Source organism: Acipenser ruthenus, chromosome 30 (assembly GCF_902713425.1).
Source record: "Acipenser ruthenus chromosome 30, fAciRut3.2 maternal haplotype, whole genome shotgun sequence".
NCBI lineage: Eukaryota > Metazoa > Chordata > Actinopteri > Acipenseriformes > Acipenseridae > Acipenser > Acipenser ruthenus.
The window spans coordinates 13,636,887-13,648,722 of record NC_081218.1 but is presented as its reverse complement, the minus strand read 5'-3'; the positions used below and the strand labels follow the sequence as shown (position 1 = coordinate 13,648,722).

Below are 11,836 nucleotides of genomic sequence, written 5' to 3'. Positions count from 1 at the left end.
TTCAGCTTTCACTTTAATTGTGGTTCACACTTTCTTTCTGTTCTCATAAACTTTTTAACGCGAGGTTGACCGCCCGGACTCCTATCAGTATTAAAAAAAGAATTCGCAAATAAATAAAAAGAGTCAGGTCTCGGGCTCAGCGTGCACATTGGTTAGTCAGAAGCCTTTGCCTCCCAGCGACCCCCACACTAAAATACGATCAACCTGCAAGCCTCTAACTCCCACGAGTTCAGTTTACAGATCACGGACAGGGTGTAGTAGTTACTGAGTTTATTAAGGTGCAGCGATGGAAAGGGCTTCCTGAGGTGTGTCTGGCTGGCTGTTTTGAGACACAAATTAAACACACAGTAGGACCTGGTCTTTCATTACCTTTTGTAGGGGATAACAGCTCACAACACATGTTGTTTTACCTGAGGATTTCCAGATCGTACCTCGTATGATACTGCACAGTTCAAAAAGTAAAACCAATACTGTACAAACAGCTGACTCTATCTCAGACAAAACAAAAAAAAAAAAAGACCCGTCCTCCTTCAGGACCTTGAAGAAAGCGGTGGACGGATCTGGTGCATTCATTGCGTTGCATACAGGTACAGTACTGGAAGCAGAACGAACACGTGTTTTTTTGTTTTGTCTGCGGCAAGGATTCAAAAAAACCAAACTGAGGCGTTTCAAAAGTAAAAGTGAAGACCCCCCTCCCCTTATCCTTGAGCATGGTTACAAAAGCATCGAGCTTCAGCCCTGGATGCGCCTCCTCCTGTGGATCCGGAGCCCCTGTGCTTGGTGTACCCATGAGAGAGAGAGAGAGCGCCCCTGCTCAGATGGAGCCGGCGAGCAGCGGCGTGGTTTCTGCGTTGTACCCGCGCACGTTCCCGTTGAACTGCGGCCCGTTGAAGAGGTGCCGGCTCTGCAGGGTGGCCTCGGCTCGCAGCGTGATTTTCTGCAATGGAACAAAGCGGTCACAGTGGTTTATATGCTGCATCTAGTCGCACCCTGAGATCAGTGAGTGCTCAACTTCTGGTGGTTTCTAGAAATCGTTTAAAATCAGGAGGGGCGAGGAGGACCTCTAGTTGTTCTGCTCCTTTGGAACTCCGTCCCGACTCAAATCAGTAACGCTGGCACAGTCAGGTCTTTTAAAATCAAATTGAAAAACATATTTGTTTGCGTTTAGCTTATTTCTGAGCTGGATGGACTGGCCAACAGCTTTTATTGTAAAAGCGTCCTGGGATGCTCTGCATGCAGAACGCTATAGAAAAAGCAAACTGGATTGTTTTACATTGCATCTCATCTCTATGGTGTCCAATACCTCAGGCATCGCAATTCTTTCAGGTGTGAAAATGTCTTAAAGCAGAGAGGAACAGGCTCTGATCGTTTTGGTGTGAACGAGGCGCCGTCACACTGCGCACACTCTGCGGAAAACACTCAAATGAACAGCTGTGTGACTCTTACCTGGAAGTCCTGGATGTATGTGAGGAAGAAGCTGAGGAAGGAGAATGCCAGCGACCACTCTGAGATCGTGCTGACGATGTGAGCAGAATAGCCCTGCGGAGACAAGTAGAGGGCGGCAGCGTCTTTAACAAGGATGGTACAAAGCTTAGGGGCAGGCAGGCGTCTCATTTAAAACAGTAACACTGCACATGAGCCAATACCTCCGTTCAACATATATATAAAAAAAAACTGTTTCTATATACAGGTCTGCAGTGTTGAAAGAGTTAATGACTGCTTCTATAGGAACACTGAAACAATCGTGCTGCTTGTAAACAGCTGTGTCGCAGGAACACGTACAGTGTTCTGTATGCCTCTGGGGTTCAGCTAAGCATGTGACATGTATGTAAAGTGTGGGAGAGCGGGCTCTCCCCGAGGGGCCCCAGCCCTGCTCACCGTTTCTTCTGGGTTCCAGTGCAGCTTCTTGGCCACGTCAACTCCAGGGAGGCTGCTGTACATGATCACAGAGGAGACGAACACTGGGAGTGGAAGAGGTTAAAGAAAACTGGAGCCGGGCTCAAAACATCCACAAAGCAATGCCATATCCACACTGAAAACATCCACAAAGCAATGTCACATCCACACTGAAAACATCCACAATGCAATGCCACATTCACACTGAAAACATCCACAAAGCAATGCCACATTCACACTGAAAACATCCACAAAGCAATGCCACATTCACACTGAAAACATCCACAAAGCAATGCCACATTCATACTGAAAACATCCACAAAGCAATGCCACATTCACATGCCAAACATCCACAAAGCAATGCCACATCCACACTGAAAACATCCACAAAGCAATGCCACATTCATACTGAAAACATCCACAAAGCAATGCCACATTCACACTGAAAACATCCACAAAGCAATGCCGCATCCACACTGAAAACATCCACAAAGCAATGCCGCATCCACACTGAAAACATCCACAAAGCAATGCCGCATTCACACTGAAAACATCCACAAAGCAATGCCGCATCCACACTGAAAACATCCACAAAGCAATGCCGCATCCACACTGAAAACATCCACAAAGCAATGCCACATCCACACTGAAAACATCCACAAAGCAATGCCGCATTCACACTGAAAACATCCACAATGCAATGCCGCATTCACACTGAAAACATCCACAAAGCAATGCCGCATTCACACTGAAAACATCCACAATGCAATGCCGCATTCACACTGAAAACATCCACAAAGCAATGCCGCATTCACACTGAAAACATCCACAAAGCAATGCCGCATTCACACTGAAAACATCCACAAAGCAATGCCACACTCACACTGAAAACATCCACAAAGCAATGCCACACTCACACTGAAAACATCCACAAAGCAATGCCACATTCACACTGAAAACATCCACAAAGCAATGCCACATCCACACTGAAAACATCCACAAAGCAATGCCACATCCACACTGAAAACATCCACAAAGCAATGCCACATCCACACTGAAAACATCCACAAAGCAATGCCGCATCCACACTGAAAACATCCACAAAGCAATGCCACATTCACACTGAAAACATCCACAAAGCAATGCCACATTCACACTGAAAACATCCACAAAGCAATGCCACATTCACATGCCAAACATCCACAAAGCAATGCCACATTCACACTGAAAACATCCACAAAGCAATGCCACATTCACATGCCAAACATCCACAAAGCAATGCCGCATTCACACTGAAAACATCCACAAAGCAATGCCACATTTCCATGTAATCCATTGGAAAGCATGTTCCAGGCTTCCACTCCCATCATCACAAGCAGTTACTCCTGTGCTTCTGCCCAGCTTTCAACTTGTCTCAGTATCTTCATGTCTCTCCTGTATGCGTAATGCTGAAGGAGCACTACAATGTGCACGGAAAGGGCTGACAAATCGCTTCTGTGACGTGTGCGTGCGCGTGTGCGTGTGTGTGTATACACACTCAGCCTCGCCTGATTTTCTGGAGCGTGCTCAATAAATAAACACTGGCAGTGCTGGCAGGCCAGGCTGTACTCTGCTGCTGAACAGAAGTAACAGCCGAGACCCGTCACAAGTCCATTCTGCGATGTCAAAAACTGAACAGCAGCATCTGAAATGTCGTAGCTAATTATTAAAATGCCATGCATATAGATTGGTTTGCTGTTTTTTAATTCCCTGTACTCTGTACACACACACACACAGGTATATACACATTCCTCTGTGTCAGATTAGAGATCAATCATCTCTTCAGGGTAGGCTTCAGAAACAGGCTTCAGAAACAGGCTCCAGCAGCGCTGTGACGTCGACGAGACCTGGAAGGATACTGGTCACTATGCTGGCTGAACACCAGAGCCCCAGGCAGAGCCGCACCCAGAAGACGCCCATGCCGTGGATGTGGGGCTGCATCTTGTGGGAGATGATGGTCTGGAACAGGATGTAAAGCGTTCCGATCCCGAACGTCAGGATGGCCCCCACCAAGTGCATGGAAATCATGGTGTTTTTCTGCAACGGCAAGATACAGGACTGGGTTTCAGGAACAGCGCGGGGAGCAATGCTTGGTTACTAAACCAGCAACCAGAGCGCCGAATCCAGGGATGGGAAGATGATTCCCACTGCAGAGCAGTCTGATCCGTTCCTGGTTTTATTAGGTTTAGTAAGAAACACCTGAGCTTGTTACCTTTACCTACCTCAGTGACTAACTCATAACAAAACCTGGAATGGGTGAAACTGCTATGCAATAAGAGTCTTATTTCCATCCCTGGCCAAGTCAACGCAGCGTCCAGGTCTTTGTTCAAACCATGGCCCTTAATCAGCAAATTGAAGCAATGAAACCAGGTCCCAGATTTCACAGAGTCCGATTCACACTAATCTTGGACTACCTATTGCTAACTTAAAGGCTAGTTTCACAGACCTTGCACTACCTCCCTTAGTTAAGGGAGAGATCAGTGGCCAGAAGTGATGGATCTGTCAAACTAGCCGACTGTAAGGTAGTTCAAGATTGACGCCCATCATGTTTTTATGAAACCAGCTGTTAATCATGTAGTCGCAGGACTGCCACTGGATCTCCACTCGAAGACTCCGACTCCAGGGCGCTCCGCGGGGTGGGGGGTCCCTGACGTGCCTCGAATTCGGGTCTCACCTGGAAGTTGGCGACGATGCAGAGTCCGAAGGAGCTGATCAGGCCCAGCACCAGGCCGACGGTGTTGAGCTGGAGGAGGCGTGGCTTGTCAGGATTCAGAGCCATCACCTGCTTGTATCGGACGTACACAGTGGCAACACCTGGAGGGGGGAGACCAGGAGTTATACAAAACCTGCAACTGTACAGCACAGCCCTAACAGAGAGGGGCACGGATCCAGGTCAAGTAACATACTGCACACCCAGCTGGACGTGACAATGCAACCCCATCTAGGGAGTCTTCCTATCGGCCCTGTTGGCTCATTTCGACACAGTATTTGAGCTGCACAGTTTGGCCTACAGGGTGTCCAAATATATTCTCATCAGGGGCTCGGATATAAAGGGTTTCCAGTTCACCATCTTAATCACAAATCATAATCAGAAGTATTGGAGTACCTAAAAAGGATGAAATGTTGAGCATGATCCCGAACACGCATCTCTCCGGAGCCATGGCGCCAGTGTCACTGCAAAGAGAACAGCACACACACACACACACGGTGATCAGGGTCAGTGCTACACAGCCGGCTTGTTAACTCCGCTTCTGTACTTTTAAAAGAAAAACGACCTGCAGCTTTCAGGACCACCGGTAACTAAACGCTGCTTCAGTGAGTTAAAGAACTGCAGCTATTAAGAAGACTGCAAACGTCTTCTTATATAATCTATATATAATCTATTCCTAGTGAGGGACTACAATATTATGCTACTCTTTTGGGAGTCAGACTACAAAGACAAGAAGTCAATACACTAATATCCCTGAAATCATACTTCCTGGGATCCTCCCACTGGGAATTCCTTTGTAAGTACTTTTATTAGGGTTGCGATGAGCTCCTAGTGACAGCAATGTGCAGTGAAGTCACCCCTGTATTCAGTACTACGCAGATCTGGAGGGAGTTATAATTACAGAAGAATTGTTTGCTGAAATTCCAGTTCCAATTCCAATTCCAATTCCAATTCCAATTCCAATTCTATTTTCATCAGTTACAATTATCATGCTGCAGTAATTACCATTATACTAAAAAGCGACACAAACAACGACACACATGAACACGTTTACTCGATTTTTATGCAATAATGCAGAGGTGTGAATCCCAAAACACACGACACAAAACAGGAGACAAGCACGTTACAACATAAAACACATGCATGTTATTAACGAACCCTCTGACAACACAGTGGATTTAGATGCTAACCCTAACACAGACGTGAAGCCAAAGAAAAACTGGTGTCTGAGAGCTACTCAGACACCATCGACTCTGCCTTTCCACAAAGCTGTATTTATGACAGTAAGAGGAAGCTACGTGGTCTGGTGGGTTTAATAGCAGCTCTTTTACTGTCACTGGAGGAGTCACCAGACTGACCTGTGCCTGCGTTTCACACAGCTGCACACAGGCAGCTGCATGTAGCTCTGGCGCCCGTGCAAAGTTTTTATGGTCAAGTTTTTTAAAAAGAATCGGGCTGGCTTCCACACGTACACAGAGCGCTGGTGAAAATCTGGTCAAGCTTGGTAGTCATTTTTATGACATGCAACAAATAAAGCAGAACAGGCTGCACATGTGACCTTTTGTACAGCTAACAAGATTCAGTGTGTCTTATTAAACATAGAGCAAACTGCTATACAATGGAAGTCTTACCTCCCTGACCTCAGTGTTGGGGGACAGATGCTAAGATGTAGAATGAGTTTCCACCTCAGATATATCATATTACTTGTATTATTATTTAGCACAGACACTTTCAAACACTGTCTCCACGGCAACCGCAACACAGCAGTACAGTTCAAAGCCCAGCAATGTGATTCCCATTGCATACCCGTCTGTCGTCCAGTAATTCAGCAAGATCACAAGATCCCTCATGACAGGATCCAGACTGGCTGACTGTCTGTCTGTCTGTCTGTCTGCGCTGGAGACAAGCTCAGAGCAGTAGGGAAAACAAGACTAAACACGTACACACACTCTGGAGAAATCTGCATTGTAAGGCTATTGAAACATCGAAATGGAGTTTCCTGAAAGCGTTTTCCAGAGCAAAGTTTGAATTCTGTTTAGAAGCCCTTAAATCTCCAGAGTGCTCAGAAAGCGGCTCACGCTGCAAATGGGGAAGGTGCTTTAGGACTGTGGAGGAGCATGGCCGTTTTGTGCACAAACACACAAGACTATGGCACAATTAAACCCGACACAAGCAGGGATCTTTAATTTCTTAATTGATACAGCGTCGCCAATTAAATTAAATAAAATTAAAAACCAAACGCACCTGATATAGGGGACCAGGGGGTCGATATGACGCAGGAGCACGGCGATGACGTAAGAGAAGATGAAAGTCGCGGAAGACCACACCACAGTAGCGGCGGGTAAGAAACACAGACCCTGCTGAAACCACCACATGTCCGCACGGGTCTTGCTTTCTGCGTGGGGTAGAGCAGAGGGGAAGTCGGGTCAAACTGCGGAACGCAACGCAGCGCAGCCCGGGTCGGTGCAGAAGCGTGATCAGGAAGCAGCACCGCTTGAACGCCCACCAGTCCAAAAAACTGCAAGACAACAAGTACAGCACTTCAGAGCACAACTTTTGAGATTTATACAAGGCAGGTTCATCGAGAATCTGTCCTCCACAATCACAGTCCTCTCTCTCTCACACACGCACAGCCTAACCCCGCGTTATCTCCCGTGATAGTATCTCTCCTCAACCCGGTTTGAGAAATGCTTTCCTTGTTACTCAATTTGACGCAGAGACCTGATACTAGTTTCGTTTCTGCTTTTTTTTTCCCAAGGCTGATTCCGGGCTTCACGCCCACAAACATGTTTTACAGGAAACCAGTGTTTACAGGTCACATTCACCCACCGACCGACCGTTATCACAGCAACATCTTCGGGTGGTTTGTATAGTAGCTAATTATTAAAACTGAAACACACACACATCTATCTATCTATCTATCTTTATCTCTCTCTCCCTAATATATATAGATAGAGAGAATGCACACATTTGCACGTTTCTATTTTATTATACAAGGTAAGAATGCATTCAACCGATCATATAATAAGAATTAACTAGTAAAAAAAAAAAAAAACATTATGCTGCTAAACTTTCTGTACATGTCGAGTGTTGCGCGATAGAAGTACACTTCCCGTTTAAACACAGTCGCTGTAAAAGAGGAGGTTCCAGATTTATCGCTCGCAGCCCCGCACAGATAATATCCTCGTATTGACCTGTAGGAATAAATAAGGCAACTGTCGCACCTGGAACTTTATCAGAAGCTCCGACGGACTTACCAGCGTGCTGTTTACCTGTGATGGTGGAAGAGGTGTCAGTTTTTAGTAAAATTGCATATTATTACTACCTTCCTGCTTTCCTCAAAGCCGGTCGTGTCATTTCGTTACAGTATTTGTAAACCTATTGCAATGCAAAAAAAGTAATCTACGATTTGGGTAAAGTTTATGGGTAGAAAGTGAATTTGGGAAACGACAGCTTATCATGATACAGCAAACATAAATAAAGAGGACTCCAAACACTGGAGACACAGAAGCAGCGGTCATGTGACCGGGGTAAGATTGCAGGACTCTCCGGAGACCAACGATAAACTACGAGCCAGAGCGAAGAGAGCATCAGGGATTAGCAGAACTCACGCCTGTTTGGTAAAAGCGCGCCATCTGAAGTGTTAGCGTTTTAAAATGTGCACGACAGTGTATTCCACAAGCATGCCCATTAAAAATAAAAAATAATAAAAAAAGTGTTTTTGTTATACTGATGTTTAAACAACGTAATTTGTTGCATACAGTATTGCTTTTGAGAAATATTAGTTATGCAAAATACAAAAAAAAAATGTGATGAGCTTTGCACCGGTGCAAAATCTTTGGAAACAAAATCTGCCCCTTTAGATTTTAAACGAGACCTCGAGGAGCTGAGAACAAACGTAAGCGCGGGAACGTGCACGAGCGGGGCTTCCAGCCTCAAGCGACTCGTTTCACATCGACGACCAAAAATAAGAAGCTTATTAAAGTAATCGATTATTTTGAAGGTATAGATAAATATATTAAATAATAATAACATAACGTCACGTTTTTATTTATTTCAGTGATGCTTTCCTGTTGAGGAACGATATTGTAATTAATGTAACGCATTGAAATGAACACGGTGGAGGTGTCTAATAATAATAATAATATTTAAAATATTAAAATTTTGGTTTAAGGCGTGATTATTTGGTTTTATTGTCTTTCAGATGTCTCAAAAGCCGTCCAACAATAGGAGGAACGGCGCTAAAAACCTCAAGGAAAAAACAGGAGCCGGAGGGTACGACCCAACAGACTGTCGATTTACTTTCTTCACCGATGATCTTGCCAAAAAAATGGAGTCAAGTTTTGAAGGTACAGTTATTAACAAAAAAAACTTAACTAAATTGAAATGTTGACATTGACATTTCTTAGTTAAAAAAAAAAAAAAAAATCTGTTAAAATCTAACCACGGCTATCGGATTTGAACTTTATGTTTGTCAGACTTTAAAACATGGATTACGTTTGTTCTCTCAGCTAACACTGGGTTGTCTATTTATTATTTTAACCGTTAATTTTATTGTACAGTCTAATAAAATAACTGTATGTATATTTCTTTTTTATATAAGATCCAGCACCCCCTAGAGGAAGAAAGAGGCCGGTCATAACCGAACCAGATGAAGAGACAGATGACATCCCTGCTGGGTAAAAAGGATTTGCTGGAATCGCTGTATTGCGTTAGAAATGTATCATATATGAACTTCAGAATCTAATTAAGAACAATTCATACAATAACAATTATTGTTATTCCTTTTTTTTATTTTGTGTGTGTGTGTTTTTTAACCCACAGTGGAGATGTCACAACCATGCTTGAGAGATTTGGAGGTATGACATTAATAATAATAATAATAATAATAATAATAATAATAATAATAATAATAAAATCTATTTGTATTGTGCAACTTTCCAAATCATTTTCAGAAAGGGAGTTTTTTTTATATAGAACCTCTGCATTTTCATATAGTTAAATTTTTAAACTTCTAGTCCGCTAATATATATATATATATATGATGTATTTCTCTCCCACAGCTGATATAAACAAAGCTCTTTCAGCCAAAAGAAAACGCATGGAAGTGTACACCAAATCCTCCTTAAAAACAAGCAACCTGAAGATTGAGCAGATCTGGAAAGCACAACAAAATGACAGGTGAAATTAAATTTGCCACGTAAGATGTTGAAAGTTTATGAAGGCATACACACCACAAACCTTTTTGGTTCTGAATAATATACATCAGTTAATTCTAGAAGCAAGACCAGTTCCTGCTTCATTTGATTTGTGTTCTTAAAACCTGCTGCCTGTTTCACAGACCCTGATTAGCACTACCCAGTTTAACCTTAGGTAAAGTAGTCGCAGGTTTAGTGCTCATCAGGGTCTATGAAACCAGCTGATGACTTTCCTCTGTCAGTTCATTGTGACATCGCTTAGTGTTTCTAAGCCCCAGCTGTTCTGAAATGAACTCCATTTGGTTAACAAAGTCTGTTATAAACATGACATGGAGGTCAACACTGCATCAATATGGGTTGTAAATGCGACATAACCTTAGCTCTGGTACTGTGATATTTGTACAAATGCTGCGATGTGTTTAAAATTGTAGAAATAAACTGACTGATGACTACAGCAAGCAGTTTACAACAGTCTTTCAGCAGTGGGAAAGCGATGTCCAAAAGTATAAAGACCAAGAGGACAAACTAGGAGTAAGTATTTTGTTTAATAATAAAGTGATATTCTGTGGGGTTGTGGTTTATCTTTATTATTCCCCCTGCCTTTCTAGTTCAGAAACTGAAGAGGTAGAAAGTGTTTGTGTTGTCAGACCTGTTGTTTGCAGTGAAGTAATCTAGTTTTTTTTTTTTTTTTTTTATGTCAGAACATGTTCCGGCAGCAGCAGAAACTGTTTCAGCAGATGAGGGTGGTGCAGGGCCAGAGACTGAAGACTGTGAAACAGCTCCTGGACCAGTTTGTTAAGGTGTGTGTGTGTGTGTGCTTCTGTTCTGGAAAGATACTGACAATTTTACATTGTCATTTTTGTAATACATTTGAATTTGTTAAAAATGTTGGACCACTTATTTCGATCTACAGAAAACCGTTGGGCCAGATTTCTTAACAATGTATTTCAATCTTTTTTTTTTTTTTAAATATACCTACCTAGTGCAGAGATGTGGCTTACTTAACAGAAAAGCAATCACAACTGAGGTTTATAACGTTGTTCTATTGCAGAAACTGGAAGAACTGGAGAGCAGCCACTCTGCGCAGCACTCTACTATTCAAAATGAACTACGCAAGGAAATGGCTCTTTTTCAAAAAAAGATCTTGATGGACACTGTAAGTAAAATAGTTATTAACCCCCCCCCCCCTCCTTATTTCTTATTAAACACAATTCATCAGTGAATACTGCAATATATTGTTGTTCAACTCAAAGGATTTTACTCCGAATCGTCAGTAGGACCATTTTAGAATGAAACAACACCCCCGATAAAATGACTGTACCAAACCAGAAAGGAATCTTTTGGACATTTAAACGAGGGTCTTTTAAACAGCTTTAAGTTGTTTTGTACTAGTTTTAGAATAGTTTTTTGTCAAAAAAAATCAAGCTAATAACTACATTGTAGCGTGTGTGTGTGCACCTGGGTGGTTTAAATGATTTCAAATTATATTTCTTTCATTTTAGTGTAGTGTTGAAGATGTCTAACATCAGTTACAAGTCTTTATCATCTGTTCCTACCAGCATGTAGTAATGCTAATATTTTTTTTACTGCAGCAACAGCAAGAGATGGCCTCAGTGCGTAAGTCCCTGCAGTCAATGTTAATGTGAAGCTTAACTTGAACTTACTGGACAGACTCAGAAGACTGATGTAAAATGGAGTAGAAAACAGTGTTCAAGACACCTTGAAAGTTTCCCATGCAAAATTGTTTTGATTTGAACAATATGGATTTAACTGTAAAAAACATTTGGCATGCCAGTTACCATTTCTTTTAAATTGAAAAATGTTCCCTGGAAGAATAAGTATTCACATTTGTATTGTAAACAGGGTCTAGTTTGTGCTCGTTTATGTGTTTGTCAGTCGTCATGAATATGTATATGCTTTCAACATTTCCTTGTTATTGTAACAGATTTGAGGTTTAAGAAAAAGATTCAAGTGAAAATTAATGCATTCTATT

The 11,836-nt window shown here is 42.6% G+C and overlaps 2 protein-coding genes across 10 annotated transcripts; one reads left to right on the top strand and one right to left on the bottom strand.

The window, feature by feature from the left end:
- Positions 1 to 255: 255 nt before the first annotated feature.
- On the bottom strand, positions 256 to 8,041 carry LOC117427087 (DNA damage-regulated autophagy modulator protein 2). Of its 5 annotated transcripts, none has more exons than XM_034908117.2 (8): positions 7,903 to 8,041; positions 6,890 to 7,163; positions 5,042 to 5,109; positions 4,610 to 4,749; positions 3,795 to 3,972; positions 1,879 to 1,961; positions 1,447 to 1,539; positions 256 to 937 (listed from the first exon to the last, which is right to left on the bottom strand). In XM_034908117.2, the coding sequence occupies exons 2-8, from the start codon at positions 7,018 to 7,020 to the stop codon at positions 815 to 817; spliced, it is 816 nt and encodes a 271-aa protein (XP_034764008.2). In that variant the 5' UTR covers positions 7,021 to 7,163; positions 7,903 to 8,041; the 3' UTR covers positions 256 to 814. The 5 variants fall into 5 exon arrangements, with proteins under 5 accessions (XP_034764008.2, XP_034764007.2, XP_058860655.1 ...); XM_034908116.2 differs by having other exon boundaries at positions 7,870 to 8,003; XM_059004672.1 differs by lacking the exon at positions 6,890 to 7,163 and having other exon boundaries at positions 7,903 to 8,018.
- On the top strand, positions 6,920 to 11,831 carry LOC117396391 (synaptonemal complex protein 3-like). Of its 5 annotated transcripts, none has more exons than XM_059004674.1 (9): positions 6,920 to 6,986; positions 8,850 to 8,994; positions 9,249 to 9,324; positions 9,470 to 9,504; positions 9,709 to 9,826; positions 10,275 to 10,374; positions 10,545 to 10,643; positions 10,895 to 10,999; positions 11,436 to 11,831. In XM_059004674.1, exons 2-9 carry the CDS (start codon positions 8,850 to 8,852, stop codon positions 11,487 to 11,489), a joined length of 732 nt encoding a protein of 243 aa, XP_058860657.1. In that variant the 5' UTR covers positions 6,920 to 6,986; the 3' UTR covers positions 11,490 to 11,831. The 5 variants fall into 5 exon arrangements, with proteins under 5 accessions (XP_058860657.1, XP_058860659.1, XP_033850637.2 ...); XM_059004676.1 differs by lacking the exon at positions 6,920 to 6,986 and adding an exon at positions 7,546 to 7,642; XM_033994746.3 differs by lacking the exon at positions 6,920 to 6,986 and adding an exon at positions 7,810 to 7,934.
- The last annotated feature ends 5 nt before the right edge of the window (positions 11,832 to 11,836 follow it).